The sequence below is a fragment of the Denticeps clupeoides genome, chromosome 8 (genome assembly GCF_900700375.1).
Source record: "Denticeps clupeoides chromosome 8, fDenClu1.1, whole genome shotgun sequence".
Lineage (NCBI taxonomy): Eukaryota > Metazoa > Chordata > Actinopteri > Clupeiformes > Denticipitidae > Denticeps > Denticeps clupeoides.
In genome coordinates, this window is record NC_041714.1 from 8,421,084 (window position 1) to 8,437,598 (window position 16,515).

At 43.8% G+C, this 16,515-nt stretch overlaps 1 protein-coding gene across 5 annotated transcripts in view; it reads right to left on the bottom strand.

Annotated features, from left to right (window-relative positions):
• Positions 1-1,747: 1,747 nt before the first annotated feature.
• Positions 1,748-16,515, bottom strand: part of rmdn2 (regulator of microtubule dynamics 2) — a 34,063-nt gene continuing 19,295 nt past the window's right edge. For 2 of the 5 annotated variants that reach the window (XM_028989932.1, XM_028989933.1), the window contains exons 3-11: positions 14,153-14,327; positions 13,858-13,960; positions 12,363-12,423; positions 5,563-5,638; positions 5,052-5,129; positions 3,477-3,575; positions 2,735-2,788; positions 2,470-2,550; positions 1,751-2,387 (exon numbers count right to left, since the gene is read on the bottom strand). In XM_028989932.1, the coding sequence (XP_028845765.1) occupies positions 2,340-2,387; positions 2,470-2,550; positions 2,735-2,788; positions 3,477-3,575; positions 5,052-5,129; positions 5,563-5,638; positions 12,363-12,423; positions 13,858-13,960; positions 14,153-14,327 (775 nt within the window). In that variant the 3' untranslated portion in view covers positions 1,751-2,339. Of the gene's footprint in view, positions 2,388-2,469; positions 2,551-2,734; positions 2,789-3,476; positions 3,576-5,051; positions 5,130-5,562; positions 5,639-12,362; positions 12,424-13,857; positions 13,961-14,152; positions 14,328-16,515 lie in introns of all 5 variants that reach the window. The other 3 variants (XM_028989930.1, XM_028989929.1, XM_028989931.1) reach the window with 3 other exon arrangements.

Consider the following 16,515-nt stretch of genomic DNA (forward strand, 5'->3'; position numbering starts at 1 on the left):
GAAAACGGTTCTTGTCACTGATGTGTGAGGGTGACAACGTGCCACCAGATGTTTGCCACCAGCTGTACAGCAGAGCCTCTGACATGTGACCTCGACCAATCAGACGCGCCCTGTCCTAGAAGGACTCCGCCCTGTCAGAGGGTAAAGAGCAGAATTAGTAGGGGAAATAACCGTTTCCGATTTGACAGGCACCAGAAGGGAAGCGTTTGGGGTAAACGTGTTTTATCTGCGACTCCCAGAACATCCTGTTCTCCGCGGCGCCGAGGCTCGCAGCCAGCTGAGTGCGTGACAAGTTCAGATAAGACGGCTGATTACTGATACGACAACACCCACATGCCTCCCTACACCACATGAAAAGGACAAAAAAAAAAAGGAACAAGCAAAAGAAAAGGGGGGAGGGGGGCAACGTCTACATTTAGGAGAACAACGGAGCACAGGAAGCAATGTATTTCAAGAATAGTGGTTTGGTCATCAATCTTACTTCGAAGCGCAATTCATTTGCAAAAAGCCACACCGGACTCCGTAAATTTCCGTAAATCGTTTCGCAAGGCTGCGTGTACGGTCATGTTGAAACAAACTAAGCGTCCCAAGGAAACCGCTGATTTCTGCTTTCACCACTTTCAATTAGTCTTTTTCCACATGCAGTACAGACATTATGAAATCATTTAAATATATATAGAAATGTAAAAGAGGAAGAAACTGAGGTGATGAGACTACTGGGCCACAGCCCATTGTGGGACCACCTGAAATAGGAAAAATTCCAGCAGGCAGATGAATTAAGTTATATCTGCTGAAGGGGGTAATACTAACTGCCGAGGCCAAGAGGGTGCTGTCAAACAGAAGCATAATCAATCTCCATATCGGAACAGAGCACTCGGCTCTGAAATGAAACGGAAAGGGATAGCGAGCATCCACCTTCACTGGGGACATTGCCAGTCCTGGGGGGTCTTTATCCATCTAGAGTACAAAGCGCCACTAAGCCTCCCCTCTCCAGTTACAGGAACACACAATCCTACAATTACAGTCTTCACTCGGACCGGCTTCTGGTACAAGGGCCTGAGTCCCAGGCAACCGAGCGGAGAACATGACACAGGCCGAGGGCTCCTGTGTCATTATCAGCGGAGCTAAAGTACTGAAACATGCTACTGTAGTCATATTTCATCACTCATAACTATTTTAGGTCATTAACCCCACAAGCCTCTCATTTGTAACATCATGTTCTTATGTGACCTCCAAATCATCTTTTTCATCAGCAATGCAATTAACTAAATCTTATGAAATTAGTCTCACCCAGAGTTCAAGAAACAACATGCTGAAAACCACACAACGCGGTCCATCTGAAAAGGAGAAACAGACTCTTCTGCCCATGAGGGCTGGGGGAGCAGAACCCTGAAATGCTGCACTGCGGTGCTCGTGGGGAGGGTGTACTCCGTTGACCCTGACTGCGGGCACTGATTCATTCGCTTGATGTCTGATTCATGAAGGGCCTGCCTTGTTAGGGTGGTATGGGGATGAGTGGTGAACCCAAGTGGCAGAAAGCCGTGGAGGTTACAGGAGCAGGACGAGTAACGTTTTCATTTTATCCATCCAGTTCACATTTCTGTCTTTCATTCCATGTGCAGTGCCAGATGGATTTAATATCATTAAATCATAAATTAAAACATGCACATATGCATCCAGTTTAATGGTAAAATATGAACATAGTACCATCATGAAAATTGTATAATAATGCACAGCTGTCCCACCAAAATGCTACCAGCAAATACATTCATGTTTCTCAGAAAGAAAAAAAAAAAAAAGTAAAAGAAAAGAAGCTATAAAACAGAGTATTAAAAAGTAAAAAAAAAAAAATCCTTTTAAAATTCAAATTGAACATATTTTTAAAAATCAAAATGTGTTGAATTCAATTAAAGTAAAATCCAACACAAAACATATAACTTGGGTTTCCTGTTCAACAACCATTTTTCACTAAAATACAGTTTTTAGATTTATACAAAAATAAATTACAGCTCAATAGAATTCGTTTATACATAAAATGAGACACGTGGTCTTACTAAAGGAATGCTTAGAATGCTTTTTTTTTTTTTAATGTAAAGTAAAATGTAAAAGTAGAAGTAATAATGAATTTCAGTCACTGACTGGACTTCTCCTCGTGGTGGTGGATGAGTTGGAACAGATGCCTCTTACAGCAGTGAGCCGATGGAGAGGAACTGCTGTCCAAGTGAGGGGCAAGTCCTCTTATCGGTATTATGCAGCTGGCGATGAGGTTTGGATTTTGGATTGATCAGTCGATCACAAGTGGCTGAACACGATTACAAATTCAGACAGATCAAAACATACTACAGTGACTGTAGAACAGAATCCAGCTCCTTTTGAGCCTCATCATCCTGACAACAGAAGAAGAAATACAGGTCTTTAGAAATACAATTATGGTATAATTAGAAGAAGACAGGCTGAAATGAAACCAACCTCTTTAGTGGTGCTGCTCAGGGAGGATGCAGCTTCACACATCTCTCTGGACCGCTGTCTCTGGCCAAGGTCTCTATAACACTGAGAATAACATAGGGGTCAAATATCATGAAGGAAAAAAAAAAAAAAACCCAAAACAAACCTACATTTTCAGCCACTGGACTATTTTCCAGACCCATTTAGGCCCTTTCTGGTACAAATTCTGCACAACCATGCACCATTCTTACAGTTATGAATTAGAACACATTAGAACACAACTACATACCTTTGCCAGAAATACATAGTTGAGTTTTGAGTACTTTGGACAAATCGCTTCAGCCTGAAGAACAACATGAAGAGAAAACTAGCGTGTCAGTTATATGAAGTGGAAGGGTGAATGCATATTTGTAATTATTAGACAGAGACTGAAAAGACCACCAGCCGAAGCCCGCAGAGTGAAAAAGGTCCCTATATGTAAAAAAACGCAGTGTGTTGCTGAAGTTTGCAGGAGCTGTTTGTAAGAGAGATAGACAGTCTTTTCTTCTTGTGGTGGGGAGTAACAAGTTGCAACACATAGCACTTAAATAAAATTTATGGGTAAGCTACACACAGCGAGCATGTGATTCTTGGCCAGGTGCGATTTCATTCCTCTATATAAACATGTGAGATGTGGCAACGGAGACGATTCCCTTTTAAATACCCGGGGGCTTGGAGGCATGAGCGTCTTCACACACAATATAGACACCGAGCTGAAGGGCCGCGGTGGGGAACATCAGGGCATTGGTGCATCTGGATAAAGAGCCCACACTGGACGCCCTTGCTGCATGCGGACGAGGCGTTCTGTTCACCGGGCCACATACAAAGACACGTCTGTCTCCGTGCCCGTCTCCATGGGCCACAAAGCCTCGTGCGAGCGGGAATAGAGCAGCGCAGGCCATGACATGAACGCTCAAGATGCGGAGCTCAGCACACAGGCAACGCGGGCCCGGTCCTCTCTACCTTCTGTGGAGGAGGGACACTCCTCATACCTTGAGGAAATGCTGCAGGGCATCATGGACGGTCGCACTTGGTGGTTCTCCAAAGAGTGTGGCAGCGATTTTCCTCTCGATCCAAGTGCACTGAGCCACCTGAAAAGATATAAAAAATAATAATAAAAAAAAGTGCTCTGACATTCTCTGAAACTGACTTATCCTCTTTCCTCCACAGCTAGAGCACGAGAAACGTGACTAATACAGAAGCACAGCAGGAGATTCCGTCACTTATAGAGAGAAACAGTTGTGGTCCAGAGCGGTTTTAGATCAAAGTTCTGAAACTTCTAAAATATTCCTGATGAAGGGAATGTTGCAACCAATGATTTTGTGGGATGTCCTGGATTAAAGAACCGAAAAGAAAATAAAAAGTCAGGAGTGGGGAGTTTCTGTTCCCAACCAGACAGCGGAAGAGGACATCTGAAGATAGAACTACATCCTCTGCTGTGAAATGATAAGTGTCCACTACTCTGCTGCTCTTTATTTACCAGCATGGAATGTCGGAGGGGATTGATCATTTGTACACCAGATGTTCTTCCTTCTGGTACATCGTGTTGGCAAACAGCAGTCGGCAAAAAGGCCAATGAGAGGCACGTCATCAGCAGTCTTGAACTGATTGACTGCTTGGTCCCTAGAGGTGCAGTCAATGGGTACCGTGAGAACAGAGGAGACACCTTATAGCCCTGGGGAGAGCTGGGGAGCCCTGGGAGATGGAATGCTGGGAGAACACGGCCTGCAGTTAACTAATGTTTCGTAATGCAAGACAAGCTGGTTGTTACTCTAGGAAGTTGAAACTCTGTAGGGTCATGTCAGACCAGTTGGAAAATGGAAAAACAGAACATTGCAGGACATTCTCTCATGTGTGGAGAATGTCCAGCACATATTCAACACAACCACCCATTCATGTATATTCAATCACACACCCACCAATCCACCCTCACACACTGGGATGGGTACAGCCTTCTGCTTTTCCAGGAATGAGATCAGCAATCTGGAAGAAGGTGCCATGAAGCATATAAAATGTTCTTTCTCCACTCCATTCATCTCCAGAAAAAAAAAAAGTTTAATTGCAGGTGTAATGTTTCCTTGGCATCACTGTGAGGAGCTTCAAACACGGCGGCGTTGGTGGATCATTGTCGGACAGAGGGAACTGAGAAATATCTCTGTTGAACCGAGACTCACACTTTTCTAACCTTGTTCACTGGGAATCTTCTGGAAACCAAGTGCATTTTCAACATGGTTTACCAGCACCAGTAAACCTATTCATTTCCATAATTATGCATCAGAGGTTGTCAAAATCAGACTGTTCTGTGAAAAAAGAACCATGTTTATCTAAATGACCTGATTTCTGGCTCATGGGATGATATCTACATCATGATTTAGAAGAATACTCTGTGACTGTGAATCTTTACAACATCTAAGTAAGACAATGGGCTGTCCAACAGCCTCCTGTTTTCTGTGTTAGCTCCACCAGCAGAATGATCACTGGCCAATGACTTAATTACATATGAGAGATTGTGAATGTACAGGCAGTAGGTGAAGAATGGAAGATGTGAGGAAGATCACAGCACTCACAGCGTAGCACCAGCGGCCCAGCAGGTAGTAGGACAGGGGGTTTTGAGGGTCCAGTTCTATGGCTTTGTCCAGGTGATCCTGCAGGGACAGGCACAGCTTATTGTTGAAATCATGAGAATCACACACACCTACATTTTTTTTAATGCAAGAGAACTGAAGACTGTTATTACCAGTTATTTCCTCCAAAGCCTCAAAATAAGTCATTTTATATATAGTTATCATATTCAGTAACATAATTGTTCAAAATAAAAGTTAAACACTATGAACCTAACTTCATAAGGCGTACTGGACAGAGACCATGAATATATGTACAAATACAGTCCAAATGGCATGAGAGCAGTATACTATAATTTCCCCAATTTGCTCCATTAAAATATCCTGAATTAAATGAGTTAAAGAATACATTCTGATCCACAGCCATCTTCAGCAGTTAACTGTGTACAGAACACTACCCACTCAGTGACAGAAACTTTACCAGAAAGTAAAAACATAAATACAAAGCTGAACTCACCTTGAACAAGTAGCCATTTTTTATTTTATTCTGTATGCTGTCATAGTCTGACATGAGTCCACACATTATGGCATACCTAAAGAGCATGAAGGAAACAGGGGAAACATCATGCTCACTGATTAATTCGATCAGAAAATGCAGGTACAGTGAGCACATACCAACACATGATCTTCTCGAAGGAAAAGTTACATGTGAATTTTATTATTAAACTAAGGTGGTGGAGTGGTGGAGGATGAAATTTCCTGTCTGGCAGCTGCTGGGCGTTTCTCGGTCATATTGCTGAGTTTTTTTTCTGATTCAGCTTCTACAGGCTCTGTCACGCCACAGGGCGTCTGGGGGCCAGTGGACCCCTCTGGCCATCAGCCAGCAGAGTCGGGGCCAGCGGGTGCTGCCACAGCAGGAGGGTCAACAGGGGTAGCACACACGCCACCTCTTCCCTGGGTCAGCAAGCCGAATGGGCGGGCAGGGCCAAGGGGAAGGGGGCAGGAGGGGGGGTAACACCATCTGAGCCAGGTCCTCATTAGGCCACTTCGAGGAAGATGAGGGCTTTTGGTCTCTGGGTTCACATCACCCTATCCTACGATCCCCCAGTTAATTAGGACAGATTCTTTGTGTGTGAGTGTGTCTATTTGCTGAAGGATGGGAGGCTGGTTGATCAAAGCAGTCCTCTGGTGATTTTTTTGAGGAGGGTCCCAGGATAAAGGGGTCACCAATGTGGACGGAGGGCCCCACCGGGGGGCCCTGTTGGGGAAGCTGGGAGCTCAGTTGCTGTTTCACTCTCATGCAGTCAGGTTCTCATTCTATTATTCTCTGTCTGTCATTTTCACCTTTACCCTCCTCCACTCTCTACTACCCAGCCACTTCCTTGGGTGATACGATGGGACACCGGTGCTGAATAAATGACTCACGATAATGGTACGCCTCAAACAACTCAAGCAATCAGTGACAGCAGGGGAACTTGCACGGGACATTTAAGACTGACAAAAGAAAGAAGAATGCTCGTTGATATGGAGAAATGCAGTAACCAAGCATCTAGTAAGAAACCAAGATGCCCCCTTCTGGTGGCAGACGTGTGCACAGCAGAAAGGACAATAATATGACTCGAGTGGCAAACAAACAATCACATCAACAATGTGCATCCTCCCAACTGATCAAAGAATCCATATGCATCCTTAACCCATCACACCACCAACCACGCATCCTCGAAGGCATGGGTCACCAACCCTGGTCCTGGAGGGCAAGTATCCTGCACATGTTTGGGAGTGATTTGAACTGTCTAATCCTTCCCACCATTTTTCTGAGTTGAATCAGATGTGATGGAATAAGGGACGAGCCAAGCCGTGCAGGGCTGGTGCCAGGACCAGGGTTAGTAAACCAATGCATCCTCTCAACCATATCACAACATCTGTATGATACACTCACTCAGACCCACTTCACTCAGCCAATCAAAGCATCCATGTGCATCTGCTCAACTTATCAAGCCACTGATGTGCAGCACTTCCACCAATCACAGCAATCATATGCATCCTTCTACACTGATCACAGAACTCCGGTGCATGTACTCTAACATGTCAAAGCATCCGTATTTGTCCTCTCAAACAATCACAGCACGCCTATATACTTCATCCCAGATCAGCAAATTGACATTGACAGCGTATTACTGTAATATCGTGTTTAGAAACAAAACTGAGAAATAAAACAGAAAGTTTCATTTGGTTATAACCACTGGTTATAATCCCCCCCCCACTCAACATGCAAAATCCACAAAACTGGGAAAAATATGGTACAAAAACTGGATGAATAAATCTCTGGTGCAATTGAAGGAAGACAGTAACATACCAGAAGTGATTAGCAACAGTCAACAGAACACACAGGTGAGGCCTGTGAGCGGGTTGCTCAATGGTCCTGGGGGCTAATCTCAGTTTTTCTTTTCCCCTCTTCCTTTTCTCACGCATCGCTTTATTAGACCAGCTCTCTTTTGGCCGGCAGCGCTCGTGTTCTGGCAGCACCTACAGACAAATATGTGAAAGCAGGAGGGCAGGAGCCAATGAAGACTTCATTTTGATGGACCAACTACATGACTGGCTTGGCAAATGTCTCCTAGACGAAGGAATCTGGGGTTTCCCTACTGAGGAGCAATATGGGTAAATGAAGATCTTTTCAAACTTCAGTTTGGTTAATTATGCAACCCCTCATCTCAACCTGTTATTCACAGATCAATTCAGATGGCATGCCCCCAAAAAGCCTTAAAAAAAAACAAAAAAAACATGCCCTGTACCTTTTTTTCTGTAATTTTCTGTAATTTTCCTGTAATTTTTTTTCAGAACAAATCAACACCAACCCTGCTCTTGCACCTACTGCATGCTTGCACCACCCTGGAAAAGTGAAGGGTTACTCCTTCCCGAGGTGCAGAAAGGGTCAACGAGTGAGGTGCTTTTGAGCTGAATAACAAAATAAAATGTTGTATAGTGTGGTTGTTTTCAAGACTGAGTGCTTTTGGCAGATTATGCATGAAGCGTTCGAGAAGTTTATGAAGAATACGGTGTTAATGTCCCACGATGTTACATAACAGCTCAGCAGGCTGCACCGAGAGCCAGAAGAAAGGAGTGTTCTTCGAATAATAGTCCAGAGAGAAACTGGTTGGGGTGGTTGCTCATTATTAAATAAAGTTTATCTCACTTTACTAAAGGAAGAAATCTGATCTTAGTCTGGAGTTGACCAGCCTGGAAGAGATGGAGTCTGAGACAAAGCGAGGGCAGAGGATATTGAAAAAGTTGGAAGGGGGCTTCGGTGAAGAGAGGGGAAAACGCATGACTGTGGCAGCAAAGTTGTTCTTTGCCGGAGGGTCTTGCCTCTTGTTGTTTTTAAGGCCTTCTTTTGCCGTGCTGAAACATAAGCCGTCGTAAAGCTCCTCTATACACACAGCGAGCTCGAGGGATGATCGAGAGCCCGTGAGTGACACAGGTACGGGCGGGAGGAGGACGCATTGCGCAAGGTCGGGATCTTTAGTCCGTCCCCCCCACCACCACAGTGGCCAAAAACAAAGGGGTCTAAGTGTCAAGTGCTGAGAGGAAGAGGCAGATTCATTTCACCTCCAGGCTCAGAGTACAGAGCAGCCATTCAGAGGCGAGCAGAGCAGGGGGACCAAGTCTTAACAAAGACGCACACAACAGAGCGTGCAAATGCGCCCTGAAGGGCACCTTGTTCAAGCGCATGTGGGAGTGGATGCAGGGTAGACAATGGAGGAGCAGCATGGACCGTTTAATTCCTGTACACCACCCTTTTTTTTAACTTACTGTTAAGCACAATATAACATAATTAGCCAAGGCTCAGTGCGGCCTTCATGAGCAGAGGTGCACGTGCTAGTTTCTGTTCTGTGATGAGTGGAGGGGAGTGTGAAGGGCATGGAAGGCTTTAGCTGGGCTATATTCAGCCTCTGCGCTAGTGCTCCTCATGCCAAGGTGAGAGCAGGTGGGTTTCCAAATTTACTCCGTTCACACAGGACGACATTTAACTCTGAAATTTAACGATTGCCATATTGGCTAGAAAAAAAAATGATAATATATTTTGAAATAGTAAAATAGTACATAATCTCATTATAATTTCATTACATTAGCCATGGTAAAACCCGTGCAGGGTTTTCCACACACTGCTCCCCGGGCGCCTGTCATGGCTGCCCACTGCTCACTCAGGGTGATGGGTTAAATGCAGAGGACAAATTTCACTGTGTGCACTGTGTGCTGTGCTGCTGTGTATCACGTGTGACAATCACTTCACTTTCAGGATGTTTTGCTCCTTTGCTCGGCACTTTCTCTCTCAACACTCTTACATCCAAATTACATCCATTCTGCTAAGCCTCCTTGGCAAGAGATGTGGTGAATTCCCAGTTAAATAAACAGGTGGAAGTCAGTCTAATGATTGTGCCATGAGACAAAGTGGACCACATGTCAGCTCTTGCATGCGCAGATTTGTTAACACCAGCCTGAAACAGACAAGAAAGTCTTCACAAGCCAGAGACATGAATATATAATGAAGCGCTGTCAGTGAAACAGTCAACAGTAACAGAAAGATATTTCATATATTAAATATTAAAACAACAATAGTGTCCTGAGTCAGCATTCTGTCCATCAGTGACCTTGGAGAACATCTGATCAGGTCAAACTTCTATCGAACATAAATTCTCAGGTGTTCACATACGTTGTGGACATCATGTCATTGTCTGGATGAACACATGCATGTGTGCTTGTGTGTGATGTGTAAGCAGCTGCATGTGCGTGTGAGAATGTGAATGTGCCTTTGTGTGCTGCGTGCCTATAAGAATGCACGCGGGTGTGTGTGTATCTGTGTGTAGCATGGTGTGATCTGGGATGAATGGAATCTGGGAACAGAGGTGTGAGGCCTGCTGGCTGAGCCTGGGTGGAGGAGTTCAAACGAAGTGCTTCACCCTGCCGACAGCGCAACATGAAACAAGCCTCTAGTAAAATGGACAGTATACATCATAACCATCCTGACGCAACATTGCAGTATGTGTATGTGTGTATAAATTCCATAGTGCATCAATGATGCATTACAGAATGAAGCCATTTTAGCTGAAAAACTGGCCTGCCAAAGAGCAAAGCAGTTTCCTACTAAAAAAAATTAAAATTCTTTCATTACATTAGACATAGTCAACACATGCAGGTGTTTCCAGCCACCATACAGGGTGGGCCATTTATATGGATACACCTTAATAAAATGGGAATTTACATTTACAGCATTTATCAGACGCCCTTATCCAGAGTGACTTACAATCAGTAGTTACAGGGACAGTTCTCCTGGAGTAACTTAGGGTTAAGTGTCCTTCTCACGGACACAATGGTAGTAAGTGGGATTCGAACCCGGATCTTCTGGTTCATAGGCGAGTGTGTTACCCACTAGGCTACTACCACCCTATGGTTGGTGATTAACGCCCTGTTTATGGAAAATTAGTATATGTGAGGGGGCAAACTTTTCAAGATGGGTAGTGACCATAGTGGCCATTTAGAAGTAGGCCATTGGATCCAACTTTTGTTTTTTCAATAGGAAGAGGGTCATGTGACATCAAATTTATTGGTAATTTCACAAGATAAACAATGGTGTGCTTGGTTTTAACACAACTTTATTCTTTCATTAGTTATTTACAAGTTTCTGACCACATATAAAATGTGTTCAATGTCACCAACCATTCCCATTTTATTAAGTTGTATCCATATAAATGGCCCACCCTGTACATTTCAAGGTTGCATCCATAGCCAGGGTGAAAGAAAGAAGAAACCATCCTATAGTGAACTGAACTGAAAACATGAACCTATATTTCTCCCTTCAAAATAACAAAATCCATGTATGAAATGCTGGTAGAGCCTCTAAAATCAAAAACATAAACTCACAATGAAAAAAAGTTACTTGATATAGAATATTTTGTATTTTGAATGTAATTAAGGTACAATATAATCTAAATCTATTGAAATTAATCTTAGGTCTTAAATGTTTATTGAATATTTGGAATTAAGGCTGCTTCTAATGACTATTTTAATAATCTATTCAACCGGAGAATCGGATTAAAAAAATAAATAATCCAAACATTAATTTCAAACCCTTTATTCAAAAACAGTACTAAAATCTTTAGAAAATGCATGAGCATGTTGCTCCTTGAGCTGTTATAATAATAATAAAATAAAAATGGAATAACGCAAAAAACACACACATATAAATAAAGTGCCACCTGAGCTGCCAGAACAATAAATAATTTCTAAAAAAAGAACAATACAAACCAGAAACCAGAACTTGTTCTCTACACTACACTGCAGACGCAGACACTCACAAACTCTCACACTGACACACACACACACACACACACACACATGCTTGCTCTCTCACTGCCTTTGTTCAGACACTTTTCATTGCAATGCAAAAATGTGAGCATGTCCACATGCTCCTGGCTCAGGCTCGCTCTTTTCTTTGAGGCCATGTTGCCTGCTGCAGAAAATAGCCGCTCAGATGGTTCTGATGTGGCAGGAATGCAGAGGTAAGAAGTGAAGCGATTGTCATTGTGATAAACAGCACAGCACACGGCGACACAATGAAATGTGTCCTCTGCTTTTAACCATCAGCTTGGTGAAACACAGCGTGAGGACGGCGCCTTGCTTAGTTTTTTTTGCTCTGTCCTGTCTATGAGGCACCGGGTGGTAGTAGCCTAGTGGGTAACACACTCGCCTATGAACCAGAAGACCCGGGTTCAAATCCCACTTACTACCATTGTGTCCCTGAGCAAGACACTTAACCGTAAATTGCTCCAGGGAGACTGTCCCTGTAACTACTGATTGTAAGTCGCTCTGGATAAGGGCGTCTGATAAATGCTGTAAATGTAAATGCACCGAACTCTGCAGGCATCAGTGCGCGAGAGAGAGCGAGTGCGTTCTAAAATGTTTTTAATAACTGAATGTCTCCGCGTTGTGCGACCCAACGAATCGATTATGAAATTCGTTTGCCAACTCTTACAGTAATCGATTTTTATTGATTTTATTGATACGTTGTTGCAGCCCTATTTGGAATAATGGCCAGTAATGGCCCTGATTCAGCTGCTTCTGATTCGTATTCAGTGCGTAGTCAGCATTCTGTAATATCAACAAATATCTTGCCTGCCAATTGGCTACAAGTCATAGCACGTTATAAATACCAAATACCATGTTATTCATGAAAGTTAATCAGCAACAGATGCTCACTCTCTTTCTCTCTCTCTCAAAAAAAATCTGTTCTATGGAATAATGGCACAGGACACTCACCACTGGTGGCTCTGGGAACAAGCTGGGTTCAGCGTAATGGCTTCCTCTCCAACCTTCATTCCTAAGAGGGGACACAATCTAAATAGTTAGATGTGGGCAAGGGTGTGAATCCCCACAAGCATCTACAATCAAACAGGTTTTTTATTTTCTTAAATATGAAAACACAAATATGAAAACACAAAAAAAAAAAAGAGCTGATGACACTGGACGGAATGGAATGAAAACACAACAACACGTGACGACCGCCGGACACCGGCAGTGGACTTATTATTATGGAATGTTTTTGGAAAAGTATTTGGAAAAAGCCGCCACGTTAGAAGGAATTCGTGTCACAGGAGAGACTTGGGGTTTCATACTGACCAGTCCAGCACCAGGCCCTGGGGCAGTTCGATCACTCAAAGCTGTTAGGATGAATGGGATGCAAATCCAATGAGCAGGACTAACAATCACTGAAAATATCACGTTGAGCAAGTCACACCGCTAACTGAAACCCTTCTTCAAAGACACAGTCAAAATCCACAACTTGCCAGTCCATGCAGACAATGCCATCTGCAATCAGGCAATCAATACCTTCCACAACAACCTACAACAAAAACAGAGTAATGCTGCAGCATGCGGTTTCCTGGCAGCGCATCCTATAATAGCCCGGAATAATCTTACTGACTGTTTCCATGCGGCTCTAACAATGGGGTCTTTGCAAAATCCACCTGTTGAGCTTTGATTAGAGACTCATTAATGATGAAGGATTAGAGGAGAACAGGCTAATCCAGTCTCATCCAGCCTCTCATCTCAGTCTTGAACATCTTCTCACCGCGGTGTAGGGTTGCACTTTTTAAAGAACGTACTTGAGCCGGTTGCCAAAGAGGGATTATGGAGAGTTGTGGGCTACAGTTGGCTTTCAATGAAGAATACCCATTCATAAATCATGGTATTCTGGGACTAGCATTAACCCCCTCCAGGAAATTGGCCCAGTGCCCCTCAGGAGTGGAGGTGAAGAATGAAAAGCCATCTGGTGTTATTTATTGTAAAGAATTAAAAAGGGGTTGGATAAAAAGAAGCCTAAACATGCCGTCCGAGTGGTGATCTGGAGAACTGCGTTGCCGTTTATAGAAGTGAACTTTTAACAGCTCGGTCCAGCACAGGAACTGACCAACTTTCAACTGTTGTTCAAAAGCAATGGTCCTGCCAGAAAAAGGCCTCACACTTGAACAGATGTTGTGATGTTAAGTAACAGGAAGTTTATGTGTTGTTTAAGGGCTAAATGTTATCCCCTGATTGTCCAAATACAGGCAAACAACCAGGCTGGTCCAAATGCATCCAAATAGCTGTGATTTCTGGGAAACGCACGTAAATGCTGCAGCAAGTTTACATGGGAGGGAGTATATGAAGGAAGTAATCATTAGAATCCCTATGGTCAATGTAATGTCCATGAAACCTCAGAAACTAAGCACCATTTGACACATTTTCCAACATTTTATTGTGCCGGTTTGAATACCTTTCTCGGCAAAGCTCTTCTTCTCCTCCTTGCTGGATGCTGCATCGTGGGCATCAGCATATGCACGGGTTAGCCGCCACAGAAACTGAGACTTACTGTCAAACTGGAGGGGAAAAATGGGTGGAATAAAATACTCATGTAACAATATCACATATCAAATCATAATAATACATTGTTGTGATATTTCCATTCATAGGTGCACATGCACATTACAAAAAGCCCTCATCTTGACGTCGGAAGTATACTATACTGCAACAGAGTGATTATGTAATACAATGGACATCATCCAACCCACCTCTGCTTTCTTCTGCAGAAGTTCAGACAGGGCCTGGGCCTTCACTGCCTCTTTACTGTGCAGAGCATCGGCTCTCTCCAGCAGGGCAGAGAGCTCGTCCACTTCCACCCTGTGCTCTTTCCTTTTGCTCTGCTGCACCTCCTCTTCCTCAGAGTCGGTCAAAGCGGTCATATACCTTATGCAGCAAGGACAGCACAGAAGACGCTTGGTTAGTGCTGTGTGTTGTGTATAATGATTGTGGAACATCATATCTACCATCTGCCACTGGTACAGACAGGAATGTGTTATTGCTTAAATCACATAGCGATCGAAAAGAGAGAAGCTCTTTCATGGGGGGGTCATGGGATATGCTGCTGGTTTGCAACGCCCCATCTTGACTGATAATGAAACAAGTTGAGGACAACCACCTTAATCTTTCACGTATACCCGATGAAGATGCAGAGGAGGACAAAGGCGAGTCTTCGTCGTGTGTGGCCCAAATTCTTCCGCTGCAGAGTTCCTCAGGATGTGAACCATTAGGCTGCAGTTACATAACACGGCCCCCATGCAGCTAATGTATTTAAACACATTTAATGGCTGCACTGAAACACAACAGTCTCTCCCACATCCGCGGTGTTCCACAGCTCTGATGAGATGCCTAGTGTTCCATTATTCTTGTAGTGGACACAGAGGGACACAACCCAACAAGTGCTTGGCATTGAGGCTATTTGCCCTGATGCCAGGGGCAGACACACCTTGATCTTCTTTTAGAACTTGGTTTGTTATTATATAGTTCTTTTCGGGTAAAATACTGGCGGTTGTGAATAATGTGTGTTGGTTTTGAATAGAAAGGTCAGGTTTTATGTTTTCTTGACTCTCAGCTGTTTCCTAGCATGGTCAAGAAATCCAACTCAGATTCCAATCCAAGTCAGTAGGCTGGGTTTGGTAGGAGCTCGCTACCGAACTTGAAGCTGTACTTTGCTAGGATAATGTTGTGATTGGCATGGCACCGGTGCAACATTTTTGTTTTGTGCACTAATATACTGATTGCATGCAATGCAAATCACTTGTTCCTTCCACCCGATAATTACTGAGCTGAATGAACGTGACGTCACAGTTTTATGGCTCTAAAGCTGTCTGCAAGTTTCATCAAGCGGCGTCTGCCTGAGGTTTCAGCGATTACCAAATCCTACCGAGGCAGAGCCAGACACAGCACAATAAACATTCTGATCTGTTTACACAAATGATATTTTTCCCCAGCATAAATTCAGGCAGCAAGCTAGGACACCACGGTGTTTACCACACGATAGCTCAAAGGCTTCTACGAAAGATCCACAGGGCCTGTTTCTTTCTGTTACTGCAAGGCATGCAAAATTGCATTAGAAATTTACGGTCCCCTCAGAAAGTCCCCTTTTCATGGCGCACCAAAAAACGCAGTGCATTGCTAATGACAGAGTCAGGCGCTTAAATGAAAGACAGCCAGTGAAAGGTGAGGACATGAAAGAGATCCATTAAGCTCTGGCAGCGGCTAGATGCGCGTCATACACGGTGCAGCAGGAACGTTCCAGACTCTAGCTACAGCTGAGGAGCCGGATCACCAAAGGATACCAATCACACACAAGGACAACCTCACTTATATCCCACTGCCTTTGCTTAGTGGCACCTTGGCGGTTCGGGGCTTCGATCCGGCAACCTTCTGATTACAGGTCCTCTTCCTTACTCACTAGACCACCGCTGCCACAGGTCACGTCTCCCAGTGAGATGAAAGGAAAGACAACCTCAGCATCCAGGACAGCAACGTGACCTCCTGTCATGATGCCTGTCCAGCAACTGTAACAACCAACGTGACTTCCACAGGCAACGCTCAACACTAGTGATGGGTGATTTCTCCCTATTAACAAACTTGATACTAGATTTATGAATAAATAATATCATAGACGGTTTGAAGGTTGGAAAGCCCAACCATGGAGAACAGTGGCCGTCTTTGCAGGAGACACACTTGAATCCTGAGGCAGATTAGTCATCTGTCAGCCTGTGTGGCCACAGTGAACAAGATCCAAACATCAAGAGATTTCTCCAGCATGCCTTAGACACAAAGTTTGCCTGAGACTGTAGGACTTAATCTTTCCTCACCAAAGATCAGCAATCCAAACAACGGAGCCAATGCTGTTTGTCAATCAGTCATTCGTGTGCAGCATCTCAGAACCTCAAAGAAGCTCAGAAGGTTACACAGTAATGCAGCATACACAAAGAAATCAGTTATCAGTTTATTTAAGAACTTTAAATACATTTCTCTCGAGTTGGGTACATGCTAAATAAATACATATCTGGAATTGAGGCAAAGATAATTTGTTTTTTCAGGTGCCTAAACGCTGTAACAAAGA